This window comes from Petromyzon marinus, chromosome 40, assembly GCF_048934315.1.
Source record: "Petromyzon marinus isolate PM22_M1 ecotype Great Lakes invasive population chromosome 40, UKy_Petmar_22M1.pri1.0, whole genome shotgun sequence".
Classification (NCBI taxonomy): Eukaryota; Metazoa; Chordata; class Hyperoartia; order Petromyzontiformes; family Petromyzontidae; genus Petromyzon; species Petromyzon marinus.
In genome coordinates, this window is record NC_133706.1 from 1,426,404 (window position 1) to 1,449,437 (window position 23,034).

General features: G+C 44.7%; 1 protein-coding gene across 2 annotated transcripts in view; it reads right to left on the bottom strand.

Annotated features, from left to right (window-relative positions):
- Window positions 1-5,378: 5,378 nt before the first annotated feature.
- LOC103091749 (CMP-N-acetylneuraminate-poly-alpha-2,8-sialyltransferase) overlaps window positions 5,379-23,034 on the bottom strand; it is a 42,759-nt gene continuing 25,103 nt past the window's right edge. For both annotated transcript variants that reach the window (XM_032968699.2, XM_076073004.1), the window contains exons 4-5: window positions 22,256-22,549; window positions 5,379-11,229 (exon numbers count right to left, since the gene is read on the bottom strand). In XM_032968699.2, coding sequence (XP_032824590.1) covers window positions 10,947-11,229; window positions 22,256-22,549 — 577 coding nt within the window. In that variant the 3' untranslated portion in view covers window positions 5,379-10,946. The remainder of the gene's footprint in view (window positions 11,230-22,255; window positions 22,550-23,034) is intronic.

The following is a 23,034-nucleotide window of genomic DNA, read 5'->3' on the forward strand; positions in this document are numbered from 1 at the left end:
TTGTTCGAGAGGTGGCCTGTTCATTTCATTTGTGGTTGTGATTTTTTTTTTCAAGTACAAAGGGCGAAACTTGACGTCTACTTTTCTGCAACCTTTTGTGGTATTAAAGGCCCTAACCTTGGTGTGTGTGTGTGTATATAAAGGGTTGAAAGATTATCATTCTTGTGTGGACAGTGAGTGCAAGTAAGTGAAATCGTGACAATGAAGTAAGAAAGCCCCTTTGTGCCTCGACATGTGTTTATAGAAGCTGGGTGCGGTGGCACACTCGTGAAGCCTCGCTCTGGAGTAGAGGGTTGGTGTCGCGTGTGTGAAACGTGGAATGCAAGGCGGCCAGAAGATGGCAGCACTACAATCTGGTTCATGAATCCGTGTCGGCCTTCAGGCGTTATGGGTCTTCTTGGAATACTCCAGCATCTCCATGCAAAACACTCCTTAAAATATCCTATTCAGTAAGCCAGTCCCGATTACACACAGGGCGTTGTTGATTCGTTAGCGATATGCTTTGACTTTGCCGTGTGCTGCGAAATACGATGACTGCACCTGTTTAGTTGCCGGGTGCAGTCGGTATCTGCTGTTGCGTAATACGCGATGTACATTCTTCACCCAGAGCCACCAAATGACACCGCGTTACCCCACTGAAGGAACAAACGGCAAGTAGACCTTGCCCCGCGCAGGTCACGTGTCTGCAGACAAGGTGATGGGTTCACTGTGACAGGAAGTCTGACGCACCGGGCTGGTCCCTCTGCATTGGGTGCGGCTCATTCTGAAACTGCCTAGGAATTCGGAACAGATGGACTTATCTTGACGCTATATAAATAAAACCATTTCTGCGTGCAAACTGATTTTTTTTCGTTTCTGTGGCCTTGTGGGTGCGTGCCTTGCACATGTGCGATTTGTGTAACCGAATGTGGTTTGTACGTGTGGTCAATCGCTCGCCATCAGGATTTTATTTACTTCCCTGGAACTTTATCCGGCTGTGCTGGCAGGAAGCTGTTTACAGGTTGACACATTTCACCAAAGTTCACTAAATATGACAACACAAGCAATGAACACACAAATGCGAACGCTTTACAGATGGCGTAAAAGCACCCAATATATGTTTTCAACCGCTGCTGTTGAACGTCGCACACGTTCGGTCCGTGCGTGTGTACGTTGAACTTCCTTCGCACCGTACGTAGCCCACCGTGCTCATCGGAGGTGCGGGGTGAAGGACAGCAAATGTAGCACAAAAAACAGCTCGGAAGAAATTCGTCGGCTTATGGTCGGGCGGTTGTATAAAAAGGGCGCTTTTCTTGCACAAGATTTGTTCACCTCGCCACCTTACAATGGGTGGCCGGCACACTCCGACGCGGTGCAAGTGAACCAGAAACGGAGCCTCATTGGCGGTAGGGAAGTTCTCTCCCCAACGAAACCGCTCAACTGTCTCGACTGGGACACTGCTGCGGACAGGACGGCCCTCCTGGGACACCCGTGTCCAGCCGACACGACTGTGAAATAGCGGGTGGGGAAGGGGACTTCACACAGCTGTCAAACCTGTGCGGCCTGTTCTTAAATGTCCGGGTGGAGCATCTGTCGGGTTCGCTTGCCCCCCGACTCCTCCGTCGTGATCGAGCTACCGCTCCCCGACTGCTCTGTCGGGTGCGGGCTACCGCCCCCCCCCCCCCCAATTCCTCGCTCCCCTGTACCCCCGACTTTGCTGCTGCCCCCCGCGTATTCATGATTCAATCGGTGGAACTGACCGCTTTACGCTTACTGACGCGCTACGCGGGCTCAGGGGCGGACGTGCTGCGGTGAGCGCGGCTGCGGTGAGCGCGCCCGCGGAGTGAAACCCCTTCTCGTGCGTAAACAAAGGAATCACAGCGCGCAGGCTCGAGTAAAATTACACACCCGTGCGTAAACACAGAAAGCACAGCGCACACGCGCGAGTAAAATTACACACCCGTGCGTAAACACAGAAACCACGACGCGCAGGCTCGAGTAAAATGACACACCCGTGCGTAAACACAGAAACCACAGCGCGCAGGCTCGCCACCCCACGCACTCCCCTTCGCACTCAGAGACAACACGACACGGTTTATACTCTACGGACGATTTATTCCCCACGAATAAACAAACTAAACTGTGCGTGTCAGTGCGGACCAGCAGGACAGGTCTAACCTATCTCTCTACTGCCTGATACTTAATCGGCCTGTCCGCTCTCTATTCGCTCTCAGAATGTCGCCCCTTTTGACTTACCGCTCTTCCTTGTACTTACGGTCCGACCTCGCAGTGTTGTAGGTCGCGGAAAGTTGATGCTGTAAACGGAATCTGGCTGTTCTCTGCCCCGTCTCACGGACGTGCGAGTAACAGTGAGGTGACGGCTCTTCGATCCCTCCCTCCTGTTGATCCCCAGCGAAAACGGCCCCGTGCTTCCCCAAAGCGTCCCTTTTTATGCTCCCTTCAAAGCCCTCGCGCCGCCAATCCGCGGTGCATCACGGGTAGAGCCGTTAATCCGTGGTGCATCACGGGTAGAGACGCTAGCCCGCGGGTGCACCATGGGTAGAGACGCTCAACCCGCGCTGCCCCGCTCCCCACCTGCCTGCTGGTCCGCGTGTGTCCTGGGCATCTCCTCACTGCGGTTCTCAGGGAGTTCGCCGTGGTCATTTAAGTTAAGCCACGGCGCCGCAGTGCCATTTGGCCTGGGGGGGGGGGGGGGGTGCCTGCCAATTCCCTGACCCTGAGAAACCGTGGAGCACCCCCACGAGGGGGCCTCTCGGGTAAAAACTCATGTCAGGTGCCCCCCCCCCCCCACGAGGCCCTACTTGAGTGTGTGTGTTTAGGTGGGGGGGGGGGGCGGGGGAAGTGCTGTGATGGGAGCCGGGTGGCTTCTCGGTCGCAGCAGCACAGCGACGGCCCCGGTTTCGACGGAGCGGCTTCGCTGTTGTGGCACCACACATCCACTCTCCCGGGTGTAACCCCTGTCTGCTGAAACCTGTTTGCAGTCTCATTGCCGACATCGGATAGATTGCTTGCGCGAAGGCTAAACCCGGTCTTCTCCAAAGACATCAGAAGTATAGATTCCTACATCAATGTGTCTAACCTGGCAGACCCTTGTCGGTCATTGCCACATTGTTGCACTTGATCAACACGTCTTTCCCGGCCACTACCCCTTACGAGTTGTGCTTGGGCTAAATGGAATTGCCCTCGGTTCTACGAAGCTTATGCTGTCACTTATTTTTGTCTCTGACCATTCATCCTAAAAGGCCCATTTTTCGCAGCAGGCTCCCCATGCCAGTCGATTGGCATGTCTCTGGGATTCACCGACTTTAGTCCTTCAGGACTTCCTCTGGTCAGCTGGGCTAAGCTAAGCCACCAATCGAGGTTATTAACCACACGAGATAAGGAATACTGCCTCATACAATATCCGACGTGTCCAGGGGGCACCATTATGTATTGAACATGTGCAACTTGGATCAAGGGACCCTTTTGGCCATTGATACCACGTGGCCCAAGGTCACGTGTAATAGCCTAGTGGGCCCTCCCCTCTTTTGACATCATCTTGACGACCTCTGCCCTGAGACAATTCAGCTTCTCGCTTTCTTTGCACTGTGTTCAAGTGTTTAAGGTGTTCACAGGAGGCCACGTGCTGCACCTTTGGGTGTCGAGGACAAAGCCGTGAACCTCGAGGGCCTCAGCCACCTCGGACACGGATCACACTCGCTCCACCCTCTGACTTGCCATCCTCGGCATATCGTCAAGACACATATAGATGGGGTTGACCCCTTTTCCTGAGTTAGGCCACCACTAATACCATAACATTGGTGAATGCCATCAGCGATGCCAATAATCCGAAAGGGAATACTCGGAATTGCCAGTGTCCCCCCATCACCTTAACCTTAGGAACGTGTGGTCTCGCCTTCCCCAACTGGACAGAGGTGAGCGTTTTTTTTTAAGTATAATTATGAAAGCAAGTCGCATGTCCTCGAAGCTTTCACGTAGAGTGAATAGTGAATCCCTTGCACCACGCGGTGGGGAGCTGCACTGTGTGGGCACCAAGTGAGTGTGGGGGCAAACCGACCAGACCTATTTGGCCTTAGGGCGACTCAAGCACCGCGCAGCGAGTACGGTACTCTGGGCGTTCGTGTCTTGGTCGTGTCCCACGTTCACCGAACCCCCGAGACTGCGCGGCACGTCTCAGTGGGCCGCGTCACCTCTCGCTCACCCTATGGCAGTCCTCGCCTGAAGCGCCCGGGAGAAGCCCGTCAATCCTGTGGGGTGAAGCCTCCACTCGACCGAATGAATGAGCGACTAATTATGAATGCAGTTTTGTGGGTGCCAGGCACACGACGGTGTTCATAAGTGTGGAGCTGGAGCGTTTTGGCGACCGATATGATTAATCCATTCCAAGCTGCTGCTTCGCCATTGTTTATCAAACTGTGCTCATTCCATATTTTACTTCATTGCTGAGAATTACAAACACACGTCACTGCAGGAAACACAAAGCCACAATTCACAAGATGAGTCTGCCCCTACGTGTGCCCACTATGGCTAGGCTTATAAAGCCAGCAGCACCTGCTCTGCGAGCCTGAAACATTATATGAATACAAATTTCATTGAGGTACCCTCTGCCAGAAGCTTTAACAGCTCATTATAGCCAACTGCATGGGGCACAAATGAACTCGCACTCTTTTTGATGATTTGAGGTTTACTTTGCATGCATGTGGTGTAAACTGGTGCTGGTAGCCTGATTGGATTCCAAGTCTCAATACTCGGGCCAGATTTCAGAAAAGCATTGTGAGTGGGCATGCTCACACTCTTACGGGAGGGGGGAGTGCAGGAAGGCCAAGACCACATGGCTTAAGATTATTCCCAGTCTCTTAAATTCATGAAAGAGGCAAAATTGCGTTGTCAACTAAATGGCTGAACGGGGTTTGGCATTCGAGTCAAGGTCATGGCTATGGTTTAACCTGAACTCAATTTAGCCTCAAATTCAGCAATTTCTGCTTACCCTTGTTACATGGGGGGAATGGGAAAATAATAAACTACACAACAAGATTCTCTCACTGGCTAGGAAATGTGTCGCATACGTGGATCATGGTACTTGTGTGGGGAGCTGAAATGCAAAGTTCCCATATACATCGGAGTGGCAAAAACATGTTAAACTTCCACATTTTTCTTCAAAATTAGAATTACATTTCATAAATTTTATACAAAACGATTGTCACTGAAGCAATCTTAAAACATAGCAAAGAGAATGAATTAACAATGTAGAGATAAAATATTTAGAAAAAGTATCCCAAATATGAAGTCCTCCCAGGCCCCAGCAGATAAACAGTACCTGCCCATGAGTGCCAACCAGCTGTGACCGACGTGCATGAATACTTTGTCGACAACAGGGCGGTTTTTTAAATTCTTTATTTTCCAAAGCCATCACAAACACCAAGTACTTCACCAGCCTTAGAAATAAAGCGCCGACAATTAAACACACTTAGTCCACTTAAAACTCCTGTAAAAATGATGGCCTGATTTTACAGAATGTCTTCGCAGGGGGCTTAGAATACTTCCCACGCCACTTGCGTAACGTTTTTTTTCTCACGTGCCAAAAATGTATCAGCTTCGCCCACAGCGTATATGATAAAGCTGCAACAACTGCTCCGATCCCTTATTATTAAAAATGAAAACATAAAAAAGGTCACATTAAGCCACTAAAGGCCAGGGCTAGTACGGGCCCGGGGTTGGGTTTCCGTGGCAACCAACCGTAGCCACGGCAGCGGTGGTCATGGCAGCCGGCCAAGCCCGCATAGTGGGCAGCTATTCACACGCGACGCACCACTGTGCAATATTTACTATGTTTTTGTTAACATGGTAGTCTTATGCTGTTTATTATGGAGACAATGGTTTGTCGACTATAAAATAAAGTTACGAAAAGTTAACAAAATATTTAAGTTTTTGACAACCATTGCACATAAATTAAAGGCAAAGTCCTTAAAGGCATGTCGTGACCCCACCTCCAGCAAACATGCTTAATTCTTGAGTAGCAACCGTAAAGCAACGTTTCAGGAATCTGATACCCAACAAATATCAATATTTTGCCAAATAAAATGTGGAACATTAATTAAACAAAAATACCAGGGCTGCCATTAAATCACGTGTTCTATGATTTATGTGATGAGTTTCCGTAAAAAGTGCAATGCACAAGTGACGCCAAACTGTGAAGCACATGGAACTGGATGCTTCGAGAAGCGCACATTTAAATAAACTCAAGGATGGTGGTGCACACCTGTGATCCAAAGCTTTGAGTACAGATTGGTGTATCAAGTAGAATTGTGAAACTCCCTTACCCGCTGCGAGGTGATGAAGAGATGGCATATCAGCAAACGGATTCGTGAACCAATCTGCACAGACTTTTTAGAATTACCCCCTCCTATGTGTGTACTCCAGTTTCCTTACACAAGCAAATACTCCTTAAAATGTAATAGGTCAAACATCCCAATGCAGGATCATTGTAAAAGTCTTAAGACTATAAGGCATGAGTTTTTTTTTAACAGTGATGTTCGTCTTCGAGCGTTAAAAATAGACGCGTATTCATAACCCCACTTCCTCCAGGTGCAAGGTTGTTCTGCAATATAAACATTGACATTGGTTTCTCCACTTTACCCTATACACCGATGTTTGGGTTTTAACAGCATAAATAGCAAATTGAAAAATGTCCTCGAGGCATTACCAGATAAATAAATGGCATTATTTACATCATTATTAGGCTTGCAGGCAGTGGTTATTGCTTCAATAAAAATAAGCCAATTACAAAATACGAAGACTAATTGATTTTTCTGCATGCAATGGATAAGGTAATAATAATATCTCGCTGGCTGGCTCGTGTGGGTGCCAACTCAAACTACACTTGCGCACTTCCAGAGCAATAATGGGAGTATTGAGAGGCATGGTAGGATATGGCACTCCTTGTAAAATGGCAATATCTGAAGCTAAAGCTCTTGTGGAATAGGCAGAAAGGTCTCACGAGATCTGGTACTGTGTGGCGATTTTCTCAAGGACTGTACATCCACTACCTCCAGTTGCCTCTGGCAGATTTACTTCAACACTGACCTTGAGTTTGACATTGCGTGGAAGTAAACCAGCTGATACCTTTTAAACCAATAATGTGAACATTCGATTAATGTAGCACTTCAACCAATCAGGAATTATGCCAGAACTTCACTTCCCATGCAAAAAAACCTCTGCATTAGCTTCATAATAACTGATGTTTGATTCAAATATTCTAATGGCAGCATAAACCACACATATTCAACTACAACCTCTGCATCATGTTCAGTTTTTTAATGAGCAATTAATTTTAACCATATATCAGGCGATACCAGCTTGGACCCCTTCTTAGATTTTGCTGATGTTCAAAGGCTAGTTACTACAAAGTTTGGATTTTTAAATCCATGACCTCTAAAAACACTGAATACATCAAAAGAGGTCAATTTTTTCCACCGATTCATTTTGGAATAACAAAAATATTCAAATGAGATGAAAGAAATGGTCTAAGACAAAGCCAATGCGAAAACAGTAATATTCAACAAAAACATTAGGAACAATTAATGTTTTGATAAAAGCAGTTGTCCCAGTTTTTGGAATAAAATCTGTAAAATAAGTTAAAGTCTTAATTTGCCAGTATTTTTCCACAGAAGATGGTCAGGAACTGCCTTTTCGCCTGAACAAGAATTACATTAACCTCTGACACAATTATAAGCTGCATTACTGAGGGAAAAAAAGGCTTAAACGCAACGATCATGCACACTGTCACAGCGCCTTGGTAATATCCCAACACTGACGATGCGACATCACAAGAGTGCAATGAACTATACGCCTGACCAGTGGTTCCCAAGCTTCATGGACAAGCGGACAACTTCCAACACTCAAAACGTTTTTGCAGACCACCACGCAGTAAAAAATAAGAATATGAATTCCTGCAGTCACGAAAGCTTTAAGTCAAGATTTCTAAAATATGGTGTTTAGTGAAAAAAATCGTAACATCTGCAGCAGGTCCACGGACCACTTCCCAAGGCCTTGGAGACCCCTGACCACAGGTTGGGAACTACTGCGCGAGACCATAATTTAAATGTCTATGTCTCATTAGTGGCACTTCACCCACGTCAGCCTGGAAAACCCACCCTAAGTAATATCAAGCTACCTTTGTTTTAGGTAGTGTCTTTACAGATATCAGATACAGTTCTTCCTCATATTTCTAAGAGATGTTGCACTGTCGTGGCTTAATTGATCAGTGTCTCCACAGGCACCCCCCAGTCTCTGCGTTGTATTGAACCACGACTGGTCTTACCCTCCCCAGCAAGGGCTCTACATTTGAGTTCCCCCAAAAGAGGCAATCGTAAAACGGTGAGGGGTGCTAGCAGGGAACATCATGCGCCGCTGGCAGTGAGACGGCTCACGAGCACGGCTCAAGGCAGACTTGCAGCAGGCGACAATGCCAGTTTAGCTCACGCTCACTGATCCGTGAAGGCATGGTGTACGTTCTATTGTAATAAAAAATATCCTGTTGCTCTTTTGATGTTACAGGGAATCTATCTACACAGTGTGTTTCTGCATTACAGACATAACAGAGAATTTCCTTTAAGCTTACAATCCATTCAACAATGGTCCTCATAAACACCCAGTCAAGGTGATACTGCACCTGAGGTGTATTGCAGTTGCAGCTTTGTTGCTCGGACTAACACCTGAGCCGCCTGCACGACAGGCTCATATGAAAAAACAGGGACACGAGCGTCTACTCATTTTCACAGTACAAAACAACTAAACACTACCAATGTCTAATGCTACTCAGTCAGTCTTCAAACACGTACATATTTCCAGCAAGAGCTTTACAAGCAATAAGTGGCTTTCACCTTGTTTTACAATACAACACACTTTGAATTTATTATATAGCATTTAAATGCGACCATATCTCAAGACAGTATACGGAACAGTGAGCATATTAATTGTTTGAAACTGTCAGTCGTAGGCAGAGGCAAAAAAAAGGTCTTGAGCCTGGACTTGAACAGGGGCTAGGGGGTTGAGACCACTGACCGCTGGGGAAAGGGGAGTTCTAAACTATGGGGGGCGGCAGAGGAAAAACTTTTTCGTATCGAAATCCCAGTGCACCATGCATTGCCAACCCTGTTTAATAACGCCATTGTACGTGGCGGGGAGCATATTTTGGGGCGAACGCTGCCAATGGGGGGGGGACAAAAAAAAGTCCGTTGTATTCTGTACTCTGAATACAGCGCCATGCGCTTGACCCTACCTCTGTGCCCACGTCTACACAAGTGACATCTTATTAAGACGCGTGGCTAACACTTGTCTTCGCATGAAGGCAGTACGTAATATATACAAACGTATTATCACATTGTGAAGAAGGGAGACCACAAGCATACACCGAATTGTCAAAATGACCCTGTAATTGGATGGCTAACATTTTGGTAAAATTGCAGAAAAGTTTACTTCTACAATGAACGTAATAAACAAAGATTGTTATTGGTCGTTAGTCAAATAACCAAATGCTGGATACAAATTTTGACTTAATAATCTTACCAAACAGTGAAAATTCACTCTCACAACAAAAACTTCTCCTTTGTTTTTATATGAAGGTAAAATAGCCTGAGCACACTAATAGATTAAGGTACCCAACTTAAATTAAGCTATCAAATGAATATAGAGTAATAACAATGTTATTACTGACTTACAAAAAAGAAAGTTGCTACTTACTAAGAGTAATGTCACTGTATTGGTGTTATTTGGTGTATTCGGGTGTAAGAACAGTGTTTCCATTGCTAAGCAGTGGTCAATGTGTTTGGTCTGAAATGTAAACAACTAAAAGGTTTTGTCACCAAATAAATATATAATGCACAATCTCATCATCTTTGCAGCACAGGACAGAGATTAGCACTTACCTCAAAAAAATATATCCGTGTTCACTATTTGAGATTACCGTTGGTGAGTGCACACTTTACAAAATTACACGAAGGAACATGTGAAATGTGTACGAGGGTAAAACCAAAAACCATTTCCTTCAACCCCAAACACAAGGAGCATTATTTCTCCATATATTCCCGTCACGGCAAGCCACTCCCTCCTCAGGAACCCCATACACATCGATTGCTGTGTGCATGGTTTGGTAGAGCACACCCCTCAGCAGGACAAGGTGGGCGACGCTATACAAAGCACACAAAGGCACCCGCTAGTTCCGTGCACAAAAATTACACGTCGTGTGCACGAGCTTTAAAGGGCCTGAACTAAACTGCTGAGCTAAGGAGTAAAAGCGATTGATGTCTGTGACCCACTGGCACTCATTGTGAGCTGAATTTGAAGATAAAAGTTCTTTTACATTCTGGATATTTTTCCAGGATTTACAGATATGCTTCATAGTCAAAGACAATGAGTAAGTATTCACTCGTAGATCACCTCTCACGTGCAGAGTAACAACTCCCAATGTATAATATGGCTTCTGTCCCCATATGCCAGCACACTGACCGGGCTGAAGGTTGACAACGCGTGTTTGTGAATCCATACGGTGCTCATCTGGGAAGTCAATTATTCTCAGTTTCACATCTACACTTCCTCTCTGTTAAGCAGCCAGCGGTCACAAAACCTATTTGCAGCTCTCACTTTTTCCGCTTGGAAAAGACGTGCTGATATCTTATTTTCATCAGTTCTTTTACCTGCATTTTGCACCACTCACCTCTGCACCAATTGTAACACACTTCCACAAAACACTGTATGACAGACCCTCAAAAGAGTGCACCTTCCACTTATACTTATATATTCATGTTGAACTTCTTTCGCACCGTGCGCAGCCAACCGTGCTAATCAGAGGTGCAGATTAGCACCTTATGATGACGAGGGGCCTTTGATGATCCTCACGTGCAATTCTCTCTCCCCGTGCTTTGGGTCGCTCCTACACATCACGCTGATCAACGACCAGTACACTTCCCCGTAGTCAACTTGAGGGCACCGAGAGAGTGGAGGCGGTGCAGCGTTCGATACTCGAGCGGCATTGTGTGTGGGCCGGCACGCGACCGGTAGCGGTACCGAAGGCCCTCATAGTAGTGGTAGCGCACAGGTTTGCCAGCGATGTTGTACTGGAAGGGCCAGAAGCCATAGAGGTGGATCTCGCGACAGAAGCGGGTGGCCAGCGTGTACATGAGCAGGCCGGTCGTGGGTCTTTTGATGTACACCTTGTTGGTCAGCCAGTAACTGTATGCACAGAATAGAAGGAAAGGACAAAGATCTCCAAGTTAGAATTATGGAGCGCTGGGCCTGGTGAGTTTGGCAGGCACCATTAAGGTCAAACACACCACACAAGGTCTTGGTATGGCCACCACCACACATGCCTTGCTGCTGTTGTCTGCCGAGCATTTATTTTAGGTAAAGTTGGCCTTGGGAAGGTCTAGATCAGGCGTAATAATAATTTCAACTGGTAACTTGCACAGTATATCTCACTCTCAAAAGAGAGACGACTCAAGTGGTGCAAGGAAGCAGACAAGTGGGAAAGTCTGCCATGCAATGAGCCGGTAGTAAATTCCCCCCCCCACCCACCGAGCTCTGCGGTCCTCTATATATTAAGTTGCTATTAGTAGCCAATTAATAATAGACAGCAACTACTTAGGATGTAATAATAATTTTAAAGCCCTGTTAATGCACTACGGAATGGGGGTTGTTTGACCATATTTCACCACACTGGTCAATGCAGATTGCTGTAGGGGGAGGGGGGTGGGGGTCAAGCCCTGCAAAGATATCAAGTCAAGTCAATTTTATTTTGCTTAAACACATGGCGCCTTTCTGACACAAATCTGCCATCCAAATCTAACATGTTTATGGTAGCTTTCGTGACTGCAGGAATTACTCTTTGTTTTTTTTTTCGGTAAAGTCACGTAGAAAGAAATTAAATTATAGATTACGACGTTTAGATTGCAACACAAGGAAACATCATCAGGTACAAATGAATGAGAAATAAACATAGTAAACTTGAAAATATAATGCAATACAACAGAGTCGGCCAACACAAGAGTAACACCCCACCTGGTTGATTACGTTCTTCCAAAGATTTCTGGATTTGAGAGAGAGACACAGACAGACACACAAGCAGAGAGAGACTCACACAGAGATAAACAGAGAGAGACACACACATAGGCACGCAGAAAGACATCTCTGTGTCGAGGCCTTTAATTTTTTTCTACGTGACTTTACCGAAATAACCAAAGAGTATGTTTATGGTAGCTCTGTCTAGAAATCAAACTCATGTAACCAGGTTAATCGCATATGTGCGTGGCCAGAAAATAAACCGGAGTTGATTGAATTGGAACAGTGCACAAACCACCTCACCACCACTCCTCTAGTACAAACAGTGAGGAAAAAAAGTATTTGATCCCCTGCTGATTTTGTACGTTTGCCCACTGCCAAAGAAATGGTCAGTCTATAATTTTAATGGTAGGTTTATTTGAACAGTGAGAGACAGAATAACAACAACAAAATCCAGAAAAACGCATGTCAAAAATGTTATAAATTGGTTTGCATTTTAATGAGGGAAATAAGTATTTGACCCCTCTGCAAAACATGACTTAGTGCTTGGTGGCAAAACCCTTGTTGGCAATCACAGAGGTCAGACGTTTCTTGTAGTTGGCCACCAGGTTTGCACACATCTCAGGAGGGATTTTGTCCCACTCCTCTTTGCAGATTTCTCCAAGTCATTAAGGTTTCGAGGCTGACGTTTGGCAACTCGAACATTCAGCTCCCTCCACAGATTTTCTATGGGATTAAGGTCTGGAGACTGGCTAGGCCACTCCAGGACCTTAATGTGCTTCTTCTTGAGCCACTCCTTTGTTGCCTTGGCCGTGTGTTTTGGGTCATTGTCATGCTGGAAAACCCATCCACGACCCATTTTCAATGCCCTGGCTGAGGGAAGGAGGTTCTCACCCAGGATTTGACGGTACATGGCCCCGTCCATCGTCCCTTTCATGTGGTGAAGTTGTCCTGTCCCCTTAGCAGAAAAACACCCCCAAAGCATAATGTTTCCACCTCCATGTTTGACGGTGGGGATGGTGTTCTTGGGGTCATAGGCAGCATTCCTCCTCCTCCAAACACGGTGAGTTGAGTTGATGCCAAAGAGCTCCATTTTGGTCTCATCTGACCACAACACTTTCACCCAGTTGTCCTCTGAATCATTCAGATGTTCACTGGCAAACTTCAGACGGGCATGTATATGTGCTTTCTTGAGCAGGGGGACCTTGCGGGTGCTGCAGGATTTCAGTCCTTCACGGCGTAATGTGTTACAAATTGTTTTCTTGGTGACTATGGTCCCAGCTGCCTTGAGATCATTGACAAGATCCTCCCGTGTAGTTCTGGGCTGATTCCTCACCGTTCTCATGATCATTGCAACTCCACGAGATGAGATCTTGCATGAAGTTCCAGGCCGAGGGAGATTGACAGTTCTTTTGTGTTTCTTCCATTTGCGAATAATCACACCAACTGTTGTCACCTTCTCACCAAGCTGCTTGGCAATGGTCTTGTAGCCCATTCCAGCCTTGTGTAGGTCTACAATCTTGTCCCTGACATCCTTGGAGAGCTCTTTGGTCTTGGCCATGGTGGAGAGTTTGGAATCTGATTGATTGCTTCTGTGGACAGGTGTCTTTTATACAGGTAACAAGCTGAGATTAGGAGCACTCCCTTTAAAAGTGTGCTCCTAATCTCAGCTCGTTACATGTATAAAAGCCACCTGGGAGCCAGAAATCTTTCTGATTGAGAGGGGGTCAAATACTTATTTCCCTCATTAAAATGCAAATCAATTTCTAACATTTTTGACATGCATTTTCTGGATTTTTTTATTCTGTCTCTCACTGTTCAAATAAACCTACCATTAAAAAGGTAGACTGATCATTTCTTTGTCAGTGGGCAAACGTATAAAATCAGCAGGGGATCAAATACTTTTTTCCCTCACTGTATACAAACCACACACGTACACAAAGACCCCTGTTTGACCTTACAGAATACATACACACAATCATACGAAAGCCAGCATGGCATTAAAGTGGGTGCTCGGCCAACACCATTCATGCCGGGCGACCTTTGTTTCCTCGGTGCTGATGTAACACTCACAAAAGGCTGAAAGTTGAACTCGTGGAGATTCAGACCATGTTTAGACATCAATTTTCAAAGGTTATGTTCATATCCAGGAATACAACGCAAGTCACTACGTTTGTAACATAGCAGTACGAATCATGATGCCACCCCTCCTTCAGAACACACACTCAAAACACCAATTTATCTGTACAGACTATACACTATTGGAAATACCTGGAATGATAGTTATCACGACTTATAGCTTTTGTGATTGGAGGAATTCATATTCTTTGGGTCTTTCAGTAAAGTCACGTAGATCGGTTCAAAGAAAATAGCTAAAAACTACGACGTTCCGATCGCAACACGATCGAAACGTCGTAGAAGGCTGTCTATTATTTTCTTTGAAAATAACAAAAAAATACGACGTTTCGATTGCAACACGATCGACACCTTTTGCAAGGAATCATGTCTGCATTAACCACACATACTTGTGGTGAACATGCAAACAAAAACATGCTATGGTAATAAATCCATCGTCTTTGAAACTGATTAATATACACCAGAGACAGCCTTCATTAGAGTTTACACTCAATCAGTGTTAGACCAGAGAACGCCAAAAGGCCAAAATCCATTCTCTGGTCTAACACTGGTTGAGACTGGGCCCGAAAGAAGGCCGTCTCTGGTGCAAAAGGTTTCTGTTTTGGTGTTTGAACATCTTAACACCTGTTTTATTGCCAGAAAAGGTAAAACCTACTCTTATATTACCATTACATCACAAATTCAAAATTATTTGTCATTTTTTTAAATTCATGTTCAAATGTTAACAGCATTATAGAAAACTGAGCCCACGCTGCTCTTGTGAGCCTTAAAAATAAATAATGAAAGTCGATTACACATTTATATTTGCATGCATAAAATAACAGCCTGTAAGTGCAAGCAAATACCCCAAATTTCCCACATTCTCAAGAAAAGCAGCTCACAGAGCGACAGTGTTTGAATAGGCAGGCATGCTCATTAAAGACCAATGCATTTAGTTTGACTTTCTCACAAGTGAAGGGCAATCTGACAACAGCAATTCATTACAAAAAAATGACCGTGAAAACCTGTGATTTGGTTAAATGTGCCAGCATATTTTAGAAATGTGTCATAACAGATGGCAAGTAGCAAGCACAAAAGAAGATATCAGTTTATTGTGACATCAAACTCTTCATAATTTTAAAACATCCTCTTTGCTATCTTACAATGTTTGGTCAATTAAACCTTTCAAAATAATGCTGAAGTGTGTTTTGTATGTTTATATAGATTTTTCTGTCTCCAATTTCAATGCCAGATGTGTTTTGCATTTATTATCACTAACTTTTTAGGCAGACAGCTAAACTCATAAACATATGCAAAGTGTGAAATGAATGTGAAATATCAAAAGTTAAAAGAACAGAAACATTTCAAACAATTGCAAGAATCCATTTAAGACACGAGTGTGCGAATGTGGATGTATCTCACACGAGAAGAACCTGTGGTCGTGTGGCTTCCTGCATCTACAAGAGCTCCTAGTGAGGCACAACAACTGCATTCACTCACTTCACAGGTGGGCACGGATACCAAACCATGGTGCCCCAAGGGGCTTCAGAAAAATCCCTAACATGCTCCCATGTCAGTGTCGCTGTGGGAACCACACGTTCCACACACAGATTTCAGAGCTCACTTTCCATCCTACACCTCCCTTGCAAAGAAACGTTGTCTCAATGAGCCTCACCTGATGAAAAGAAGGCAACTGGCTGCTGACTAAATAACATCAGGCTGAGATGATTAGTTTAGTTTGTTGTCCTTCCCCCCCCCCCGCAAACTCCGATTAGCACGGTTGGCTACGTATGGTGCGAAAGAAGTTACACATGCACACATGTTATGATTGGTGCAGAAATCCACACTATGATCGGCAGTCTCTACAGAAAACACGAGCATCCTGTCAGCAGTTGTCTGGAGCAAGGAAGACAAGGTGGTGTGTTGGGATACAGAAGTGGGGTGGGTGGTATGTGAAGGCGAAAGGGGCCTTCATTAAGTGCTATACTGTCAAAGTAATGGCATCCCAGCCAATTAGCACTTGAGATGCTGTGCAAAAATTGCTAATATTACCTTCCGCTGCTGCATTTTTTCATTATGCCAATTATTTTTTGTGCCAGTTAACCTTAACATGTTTATTTATTTACATATTTATTAGAGAAAAGTAACTCTTAACATATTTTCCTGCGAAGGTAAAAAATACTTTATAAGCAGTAGAATTCTATCATATATGCGGTTGCATAAGGGTGTGTGCGTACTCGGGTGTGTAGGGAGCACTAAGGCTAGCACGGCACACGAGGGGGTGGATGGCAAGCACCACACCCGGCCACCTTTGTCTCCCTAGTGTCGATGTTTAACCACTGTACCAGGTGCTCATCTGAGGCCAAGTCGACCGAGGGGAGGCCCAGGACCGGTTCAGATAATCATCACTGGTGTTGGCCGTGAGGGAGAATCGAACTTCATAAGTGCTCGTGAACAGCACTTGCCAACAGTTTGTTATGGCTATACAATAACAGTGGCGAATATGTGAACTGCTTATAGGTCGACTCAGCCTTAAAAGAGTACCTGGGGACATCATGTGTGTAAACATCAGCACTAGGGAGCCAGGCATAGTGTTGGTCACCTACCCTCTCGTGTACCATGCCGGCCTTAATACATGCTCGCAAACAGCACTTTCCCCAAATAGTATGTTACAGGCCATAAGGGGGATTTTTGTCTGAGCATGTCTGGAGTTTTTATGTGTGCCTACATTTATACTGGTCATTATGCCTGCAATCACATGTGTTTGTATGCATCTGCCTATTAGCAAATTTTGTTGTGCTTTTTCATCTAGTACGCTGATGCACAAGTGAGAGAATGTTTTTGATAAAAATGCTCAAGAGGCCCAAATGGATTTGATTTTAAAGTGACCTTCCGTACACTGCAAATGTCTTTAGGCCTTCCAACTGTGTTAAAATGCTTTATCATAAAAATATGACGAAAGTTGAGAGATTCTCACGAATCCTCACCCGGAATCGACTGTGATGCCAGCTTGCTGGTATTGGCCAGATTCGCCATTGAAACATTATCCAGGCATTACCCATACGTTGCAATGGCAATTCCAATATCATTATTATTCAACTTAGTTATGCAGGATAGCCTTAACGAGTCTTATTCAATAGGGTCCTGCCAAGCAATTGCAGTAGAGGGTGATGAATGCTATTCATAATCCCAACTGAATAAAATAAAAAGGCCTGTAGGGCCTGGACAGCAGTATATTGGAGGCCAGCCGTGGCATGGTCCTTACCCACACCTATGCATGGCCAGAATGCATGGATCGTCATTGGCAGAATCTCTGTTTGAATCCCATTTAAAATAAGAGGTTTTAACATGGGAATCAGAAAATTTATTTTGACTGGAGGAATCCAGTATGGGTGGGTCAGCAAGTTACAACAGCACAGTACAAAAACACAATAGCAGTGCAAAATTGAGAAAATTGTAAGCAAGTCACGAAATCGAAATGCTAAATTATTATATATAAGTCCGATTTATCAAAATTGGGCAAGGCTGCAAAAACAATAATAAAACAGTACCAGACCACACCAGGATAACACCACACACAGTAGTCCATCAATAAAAAGGCACATTAACATTTAAATATCGTTACACAGGTAATGATAAAAGTTACAAATAACATTTGCAAATGCGGCTTTATCCAGCACCAATATTCTGCTTCAGAATCATCCACAGAAGAATAAAGGTTCCTGTTGGAATCATCCAGGGTGGAATCATAGGAAATAATTCTTGCAGGAATCTTCCAGGTCGAATAATAACATTATTAACTAATAACAAGTTGCTTTTATTTCACAGATATCATACAATGAGGAACACACAACAGACTAGGTATTGTGCCACACTAATGACTTTCAGAATAAAAAAACCATAGCAAGGACATTTATGAAAAGAAACCGCATGTATGGCATAATTCCTATTCGGAAGAAATTAAGGGACCTTAGACACAAAATAATGCAATGTTATTCCTATCCCTGTTTCTCAGAAACCGTCATTCACCGATTTGGAAACAGGCTGTTTACTCAGATCGATAGACCTTTCAGGAAGCCATTGTCATCATGTTCGCAGGAAGAAAAGCCTTTAAGTATGAGGCATTTGTAATGAGTTTCGCTATCATTGTGTTGCCATTGAGGTACACGAAGACAGTAAAACTGTTTCAAGACGTAGCTAACATTTCTCGAAATTACCCACAACCTAACATCAAGCAGTTTTACATAAGCGCTGAAAGCGTTGTGTTCAGGTTTAATTGCTTTGGATCTCAATGCCCACTGCAAGTGAGGGTGGTAGGGCAAGTGAATGTCAAACACGTGTCGCTTGGCAGGAGGCAGGAAGAATAAAACATAAGACTTGTATGCAGTTGACACATATCGACTGGGTCGAAAAGTGGGGTTGTGGGTTGATGTCAACATCAAGATCACCAATGGGGAGAGACGTGGGCAGAGATGGTGCTGACCTCTCAGCCCCTTTGTGTCATGCCACCATTGCTAACAGCTCATTCCCACAATGGCCCATCCGATCCTTTATCAAGAGACATTGTAACACATTATTATAAACTGCGCTGTGCTCCATAATTTTATTAAAAATAAGACAGCTTTAAACAAAGGTTGTTGACAGTTTCCTGTAATGGTCTGGATAACCAGATGTCTGTTGACGGTTTAGGCTACTTTGCGCTTTGACACATCAGGTGCTATAAAGCATCCACAGGTTTTTTTGGTTGTATAATTTTACATTCAGTATATGGCGGCAAATATTTACTTGTTTGTAAAATGTTTGCAATGGATAAGTTAGGAGTGATTGGATGCCCCTCCCCCCACCACCACTTGCCGCTGTTCACCCTGTAGCAAACGTGGGAAGGACAGAGAAAGGTGAGCTTTCCCTTTCCCAATCAATACCCCTGCTATCTGCTGCAGTCACCATTAACTCGTACACTTCCTGGAACTACATTTAAGAACACCCACTACCCCTACGAGCACATCTTCCAGTCATGCCTAACGCACACCCCTTTGTCAGTCCACTTGGATGAAGGCTTCCCCCACGTCATGTCAGTTGAGAAGGTCATTTGACCATGCATCACAACTACTGGCCACTGCACATTGGTGAAGGCGAGGGGTACAAAATCGTCTCAGACATGACTCGTCACTGGCGTTAGTCGTGGTCGGGAATCAAACTGAGGTCACCGGGTTATAAACAGAGTATGCTAACAACTTCGCCACCATTCCCCCCCTATGTTTAAGAATTATGAAAATACTAAATACTCTCGCAAAATTCTCTGCATTAGACCAAGGGTCTGCAAGCCTTTTCAACCTCTAGATCCCCTTTTGATGTAGCTTAAAAATGTTTAGGTGGGGAGAGGATATAGTGCGAGCCCCCCTCTAATGACCCAGTGGACCCCCCTTCTGGAGGTCACGACCCACCATTTGAAAAAACCGTCATAGACTCTGCAAATAATTTAGAAGGGTATAGTTATCTTCTGTGAATAGTGTTGCTTTATTGTTAGATGGTTAAATAAGGCTTTCACCATCAGTTTGCCATATAACCTTGTAAGCAGCCTTGAGGTCTTCGGATAAGATACGGATCTGCAAAGCTGAGCTTTACCTGTTTTCAGAATACAACTTGTAAAAAACCAACGAATAGAGATACAAACATACAGATACAGTGTTGCTGTAAGATAAACACATCATTAATGACATGTCTAAGATAACAATATATACGCGGTGCCATCATATGAAAATACACATATTTCACGTGGATATCTATAGTATGTAAAGGCATAAGACAAAAATGCCCTGGCAACAGGAAGGTTGACCTCAGCCAGCCCTGCCTTGAAGCCTCTGCCAAGTTAATAATTTAACTCCTTCCAATTTTGACACTGTCTGAATAAAACCACTTCACCATCTGCAGATATCGGCTTAATCACATCTATACTTACACTTATTAGCAGTATGCTCACTTAAAAGCGAATGTGTGTCCACATGCTGCTAAAGCAGTATTCATGGTTTTCCATTAATTTCAAGTTCAAGTATTGTAAGAGATATGTTTTACAATATATAACAAAACTGTTCAGCCTATGTATTGCAAAAGTATTAACAAATTATGTGGTTTGTATTTTATTGGGAAGTTTACAAGCTGGTGGGAAAGTTCACACAATAGCTATTTATCCAGCACATATTTGCAGTCTGCACAAAATGGGCTGGTTATGTTCCTTAGGCACAATGGTGTACATGGGGAAAAAAAAAATCTCGTGAGTGATGGCTTCGCGGTAATGTTCAAGGACGGGGTTTGGGGTAGTCAGCCAGTATTGGGTTAAACCCATCCTGGGTAGGACTCCCTTCCCAGGGAGACCAACAGAAAGACCCTACGCCTACATAAAATGTCATCTGCTGGATAAAATGATTACTTATAGTGTTTTTGCAGTTTTTAATATTTTCCCCCAAACCTTCCATTTTTCAAACCAACCCCTGGAGAAGCGCTACATTCTTTAATAAACGTGCTGTATAAATACTACATGTAATTTTATCTGACTAGCCTTTTTTTCACAAACCTGCCATATCGACGTTTATTTGGATAAAATCTGCCTTCAGGCTTCATAGTTTATTGGGACAGTATTCGGAGACATACATCAAAGTTTTTCTTTCATATTAACAGTTTTGGATACAGTGTTCAGGCGATTCACAAGACAATGCTCTCAATATCTACATGTAGGGTCAGCGAGAGACAAAAATACAACAAAGACAAAGGGTCCCCTCTGTAGCCATTCAGATTGTTTGGGCAAGTGCTGTTTTGCAAGCATCTATTCAGGCAAATCCACAAAATCAGTTTAGTCCGTCACTATTAGTGTCTGATATTAACCTTGTTTGATCTAAGATAAAATGTATTTGTTTCAGGTAATGGTGTTATTTTAATTGAACTAATTTCTTAAATCAATGTCAACTCTCGTTTATTACGTGAGCTTGGACATTTTGTCAGTCTTTTAAACATCTAGTTTTCCTACAAATACATGTATTGCTTTATCCAACTAGTTTCAGGTCACATTCTGCATGCGATAAAGTAGAAACTGGTCCAGTGTGCCTACTTAAATAAATTCTGCTGGAAAACATTAGTCCAAAAGGCCCATACGGTGATGTCGCGAAACATTAAGTAAAAATGTGCTTGTTTTTTGCTACTTTCTTATGTATTACCCCTACACCAGAACAGCAGATTATACATTTTGACAATTTCATCAACAAGGGAGAGATACAGTAAAACCCACATCTTCTCACACTGCACACACGCATACACATACAAGCGTGACTCGCTTAACGCGCGAGACACATCCCGCGAAAATTGCTTGGTAAGCTCGTTAAACGATCGTCGTTTCTCAACGATTCCCATGTTAAAAGCTGAGCTATGTTTCAGCGCCAACATGTTCCACTCTTGCACAAATATTTGACATGAAAAACACAAATTATAATTTCAAAATAAAGTGATAAAACATCAAATGTAACATTTACCGCACATGAAGAACCAGTGCTTGGAGGTGCCTGGCATTTGTTGTTTGAAGGGTAGATGATGTTATTGGGTGGAGGGAGCAGCAAGGGCCATGCAGGATCGCTGGTTCAAATATCACTCGCCATTGATGTTAGTCGTGGCTCGGAATCAAACCAGGGTTGCTGAGTTCATAGCCACTATTCGGGGATACGAGATGGGGCGTGACTTCCTGTCCGCAGGATATGCAATTAATAAGGACTGCCACCCACCCCTCCCCACCCATTACAGTGCCACCACGAGGCCCCCTCCCCCACACGATGAATAATGGAGACACATAGCACAGTCGGAAAGCAAACAGCTGCGGGCCGCTATGCGCCCCCTTCCGCTGCAGGACGCATATCTATTGATCGCTCTCGGCACGCTAAGCGAACATTTTTCTCGTTGCGAACAAACGGGTCTCAATTTAAATTGCTCGTTATATTTCGTAAAAAGAACATAGAAAGCCCAGTGCGACAGGTGAGCGGTCAGTGTCCGCCCCCGGCCCCACCAATCGAGCCAGCGAGCTGCTGCCCATAGCGTAAACACTCACCCCCGCACAGCGTGCATCAGCCTGAGGCTGGGGAAGGCGGCTCGAAGAGGGAGGCCCAAGGTCAGCAGCAGGTTGTTGACGATCTCCACGTGCTGCTCTCCACCTTTGGCCATGAACGCCGGGATCCAGAGGATGCTGCTGTTGAGGGCGCGCAGGCGACGGCCAAAGCGGTCGTGGTCGGCCTTCGTGCGCAGGCCGCCGTACGTGCGCTCCACCACCGACGGGTTCATGGTGACGAAGTCGACGCGCGAGCCTACGTCACGCTCGTAGCCCTCCACTGGTGCCAGGTTACAGCTGTGGTGTGCGTGAGGGGAAGAGACAGCGGTGTGTGAGCAAAGGTACGAAGGTGCTTGAGCGAGGGAGGGTGTGGCAATGTTTTACAATGATGATCAGGATAGTTACAAAAATAATGAAGTTTATTTTCATTACCACGAAAAGGAAATAAAAGATTCATATTCTTTAGTTCTTTCGGTAAAGTCACGTAGGTAGGAAAAATAATTGATCACGACGTTTCGATCGCCACACAAGCTATCGTCTTCAGGTGGGAGAGAGAAACAGGCTGCTGAAACAAGTCCTTATATATAGTGTCGAGAGGGGGGGAGGGGGGGGGTTGCCACATCGGGCAAGAGGGTGGGGGCTAGAGATTGTGTCTAAGCGAATGGAAAATCCAAAGATGGGAACCGAGATGGGGGGGGGAAGGGGGGGGTTGTGGTTGATGCGAGAGCTGCGAGAGCTAAGGAGGTGGCCATTGTATTGTGAGAGATTAGCATACTCTTTGG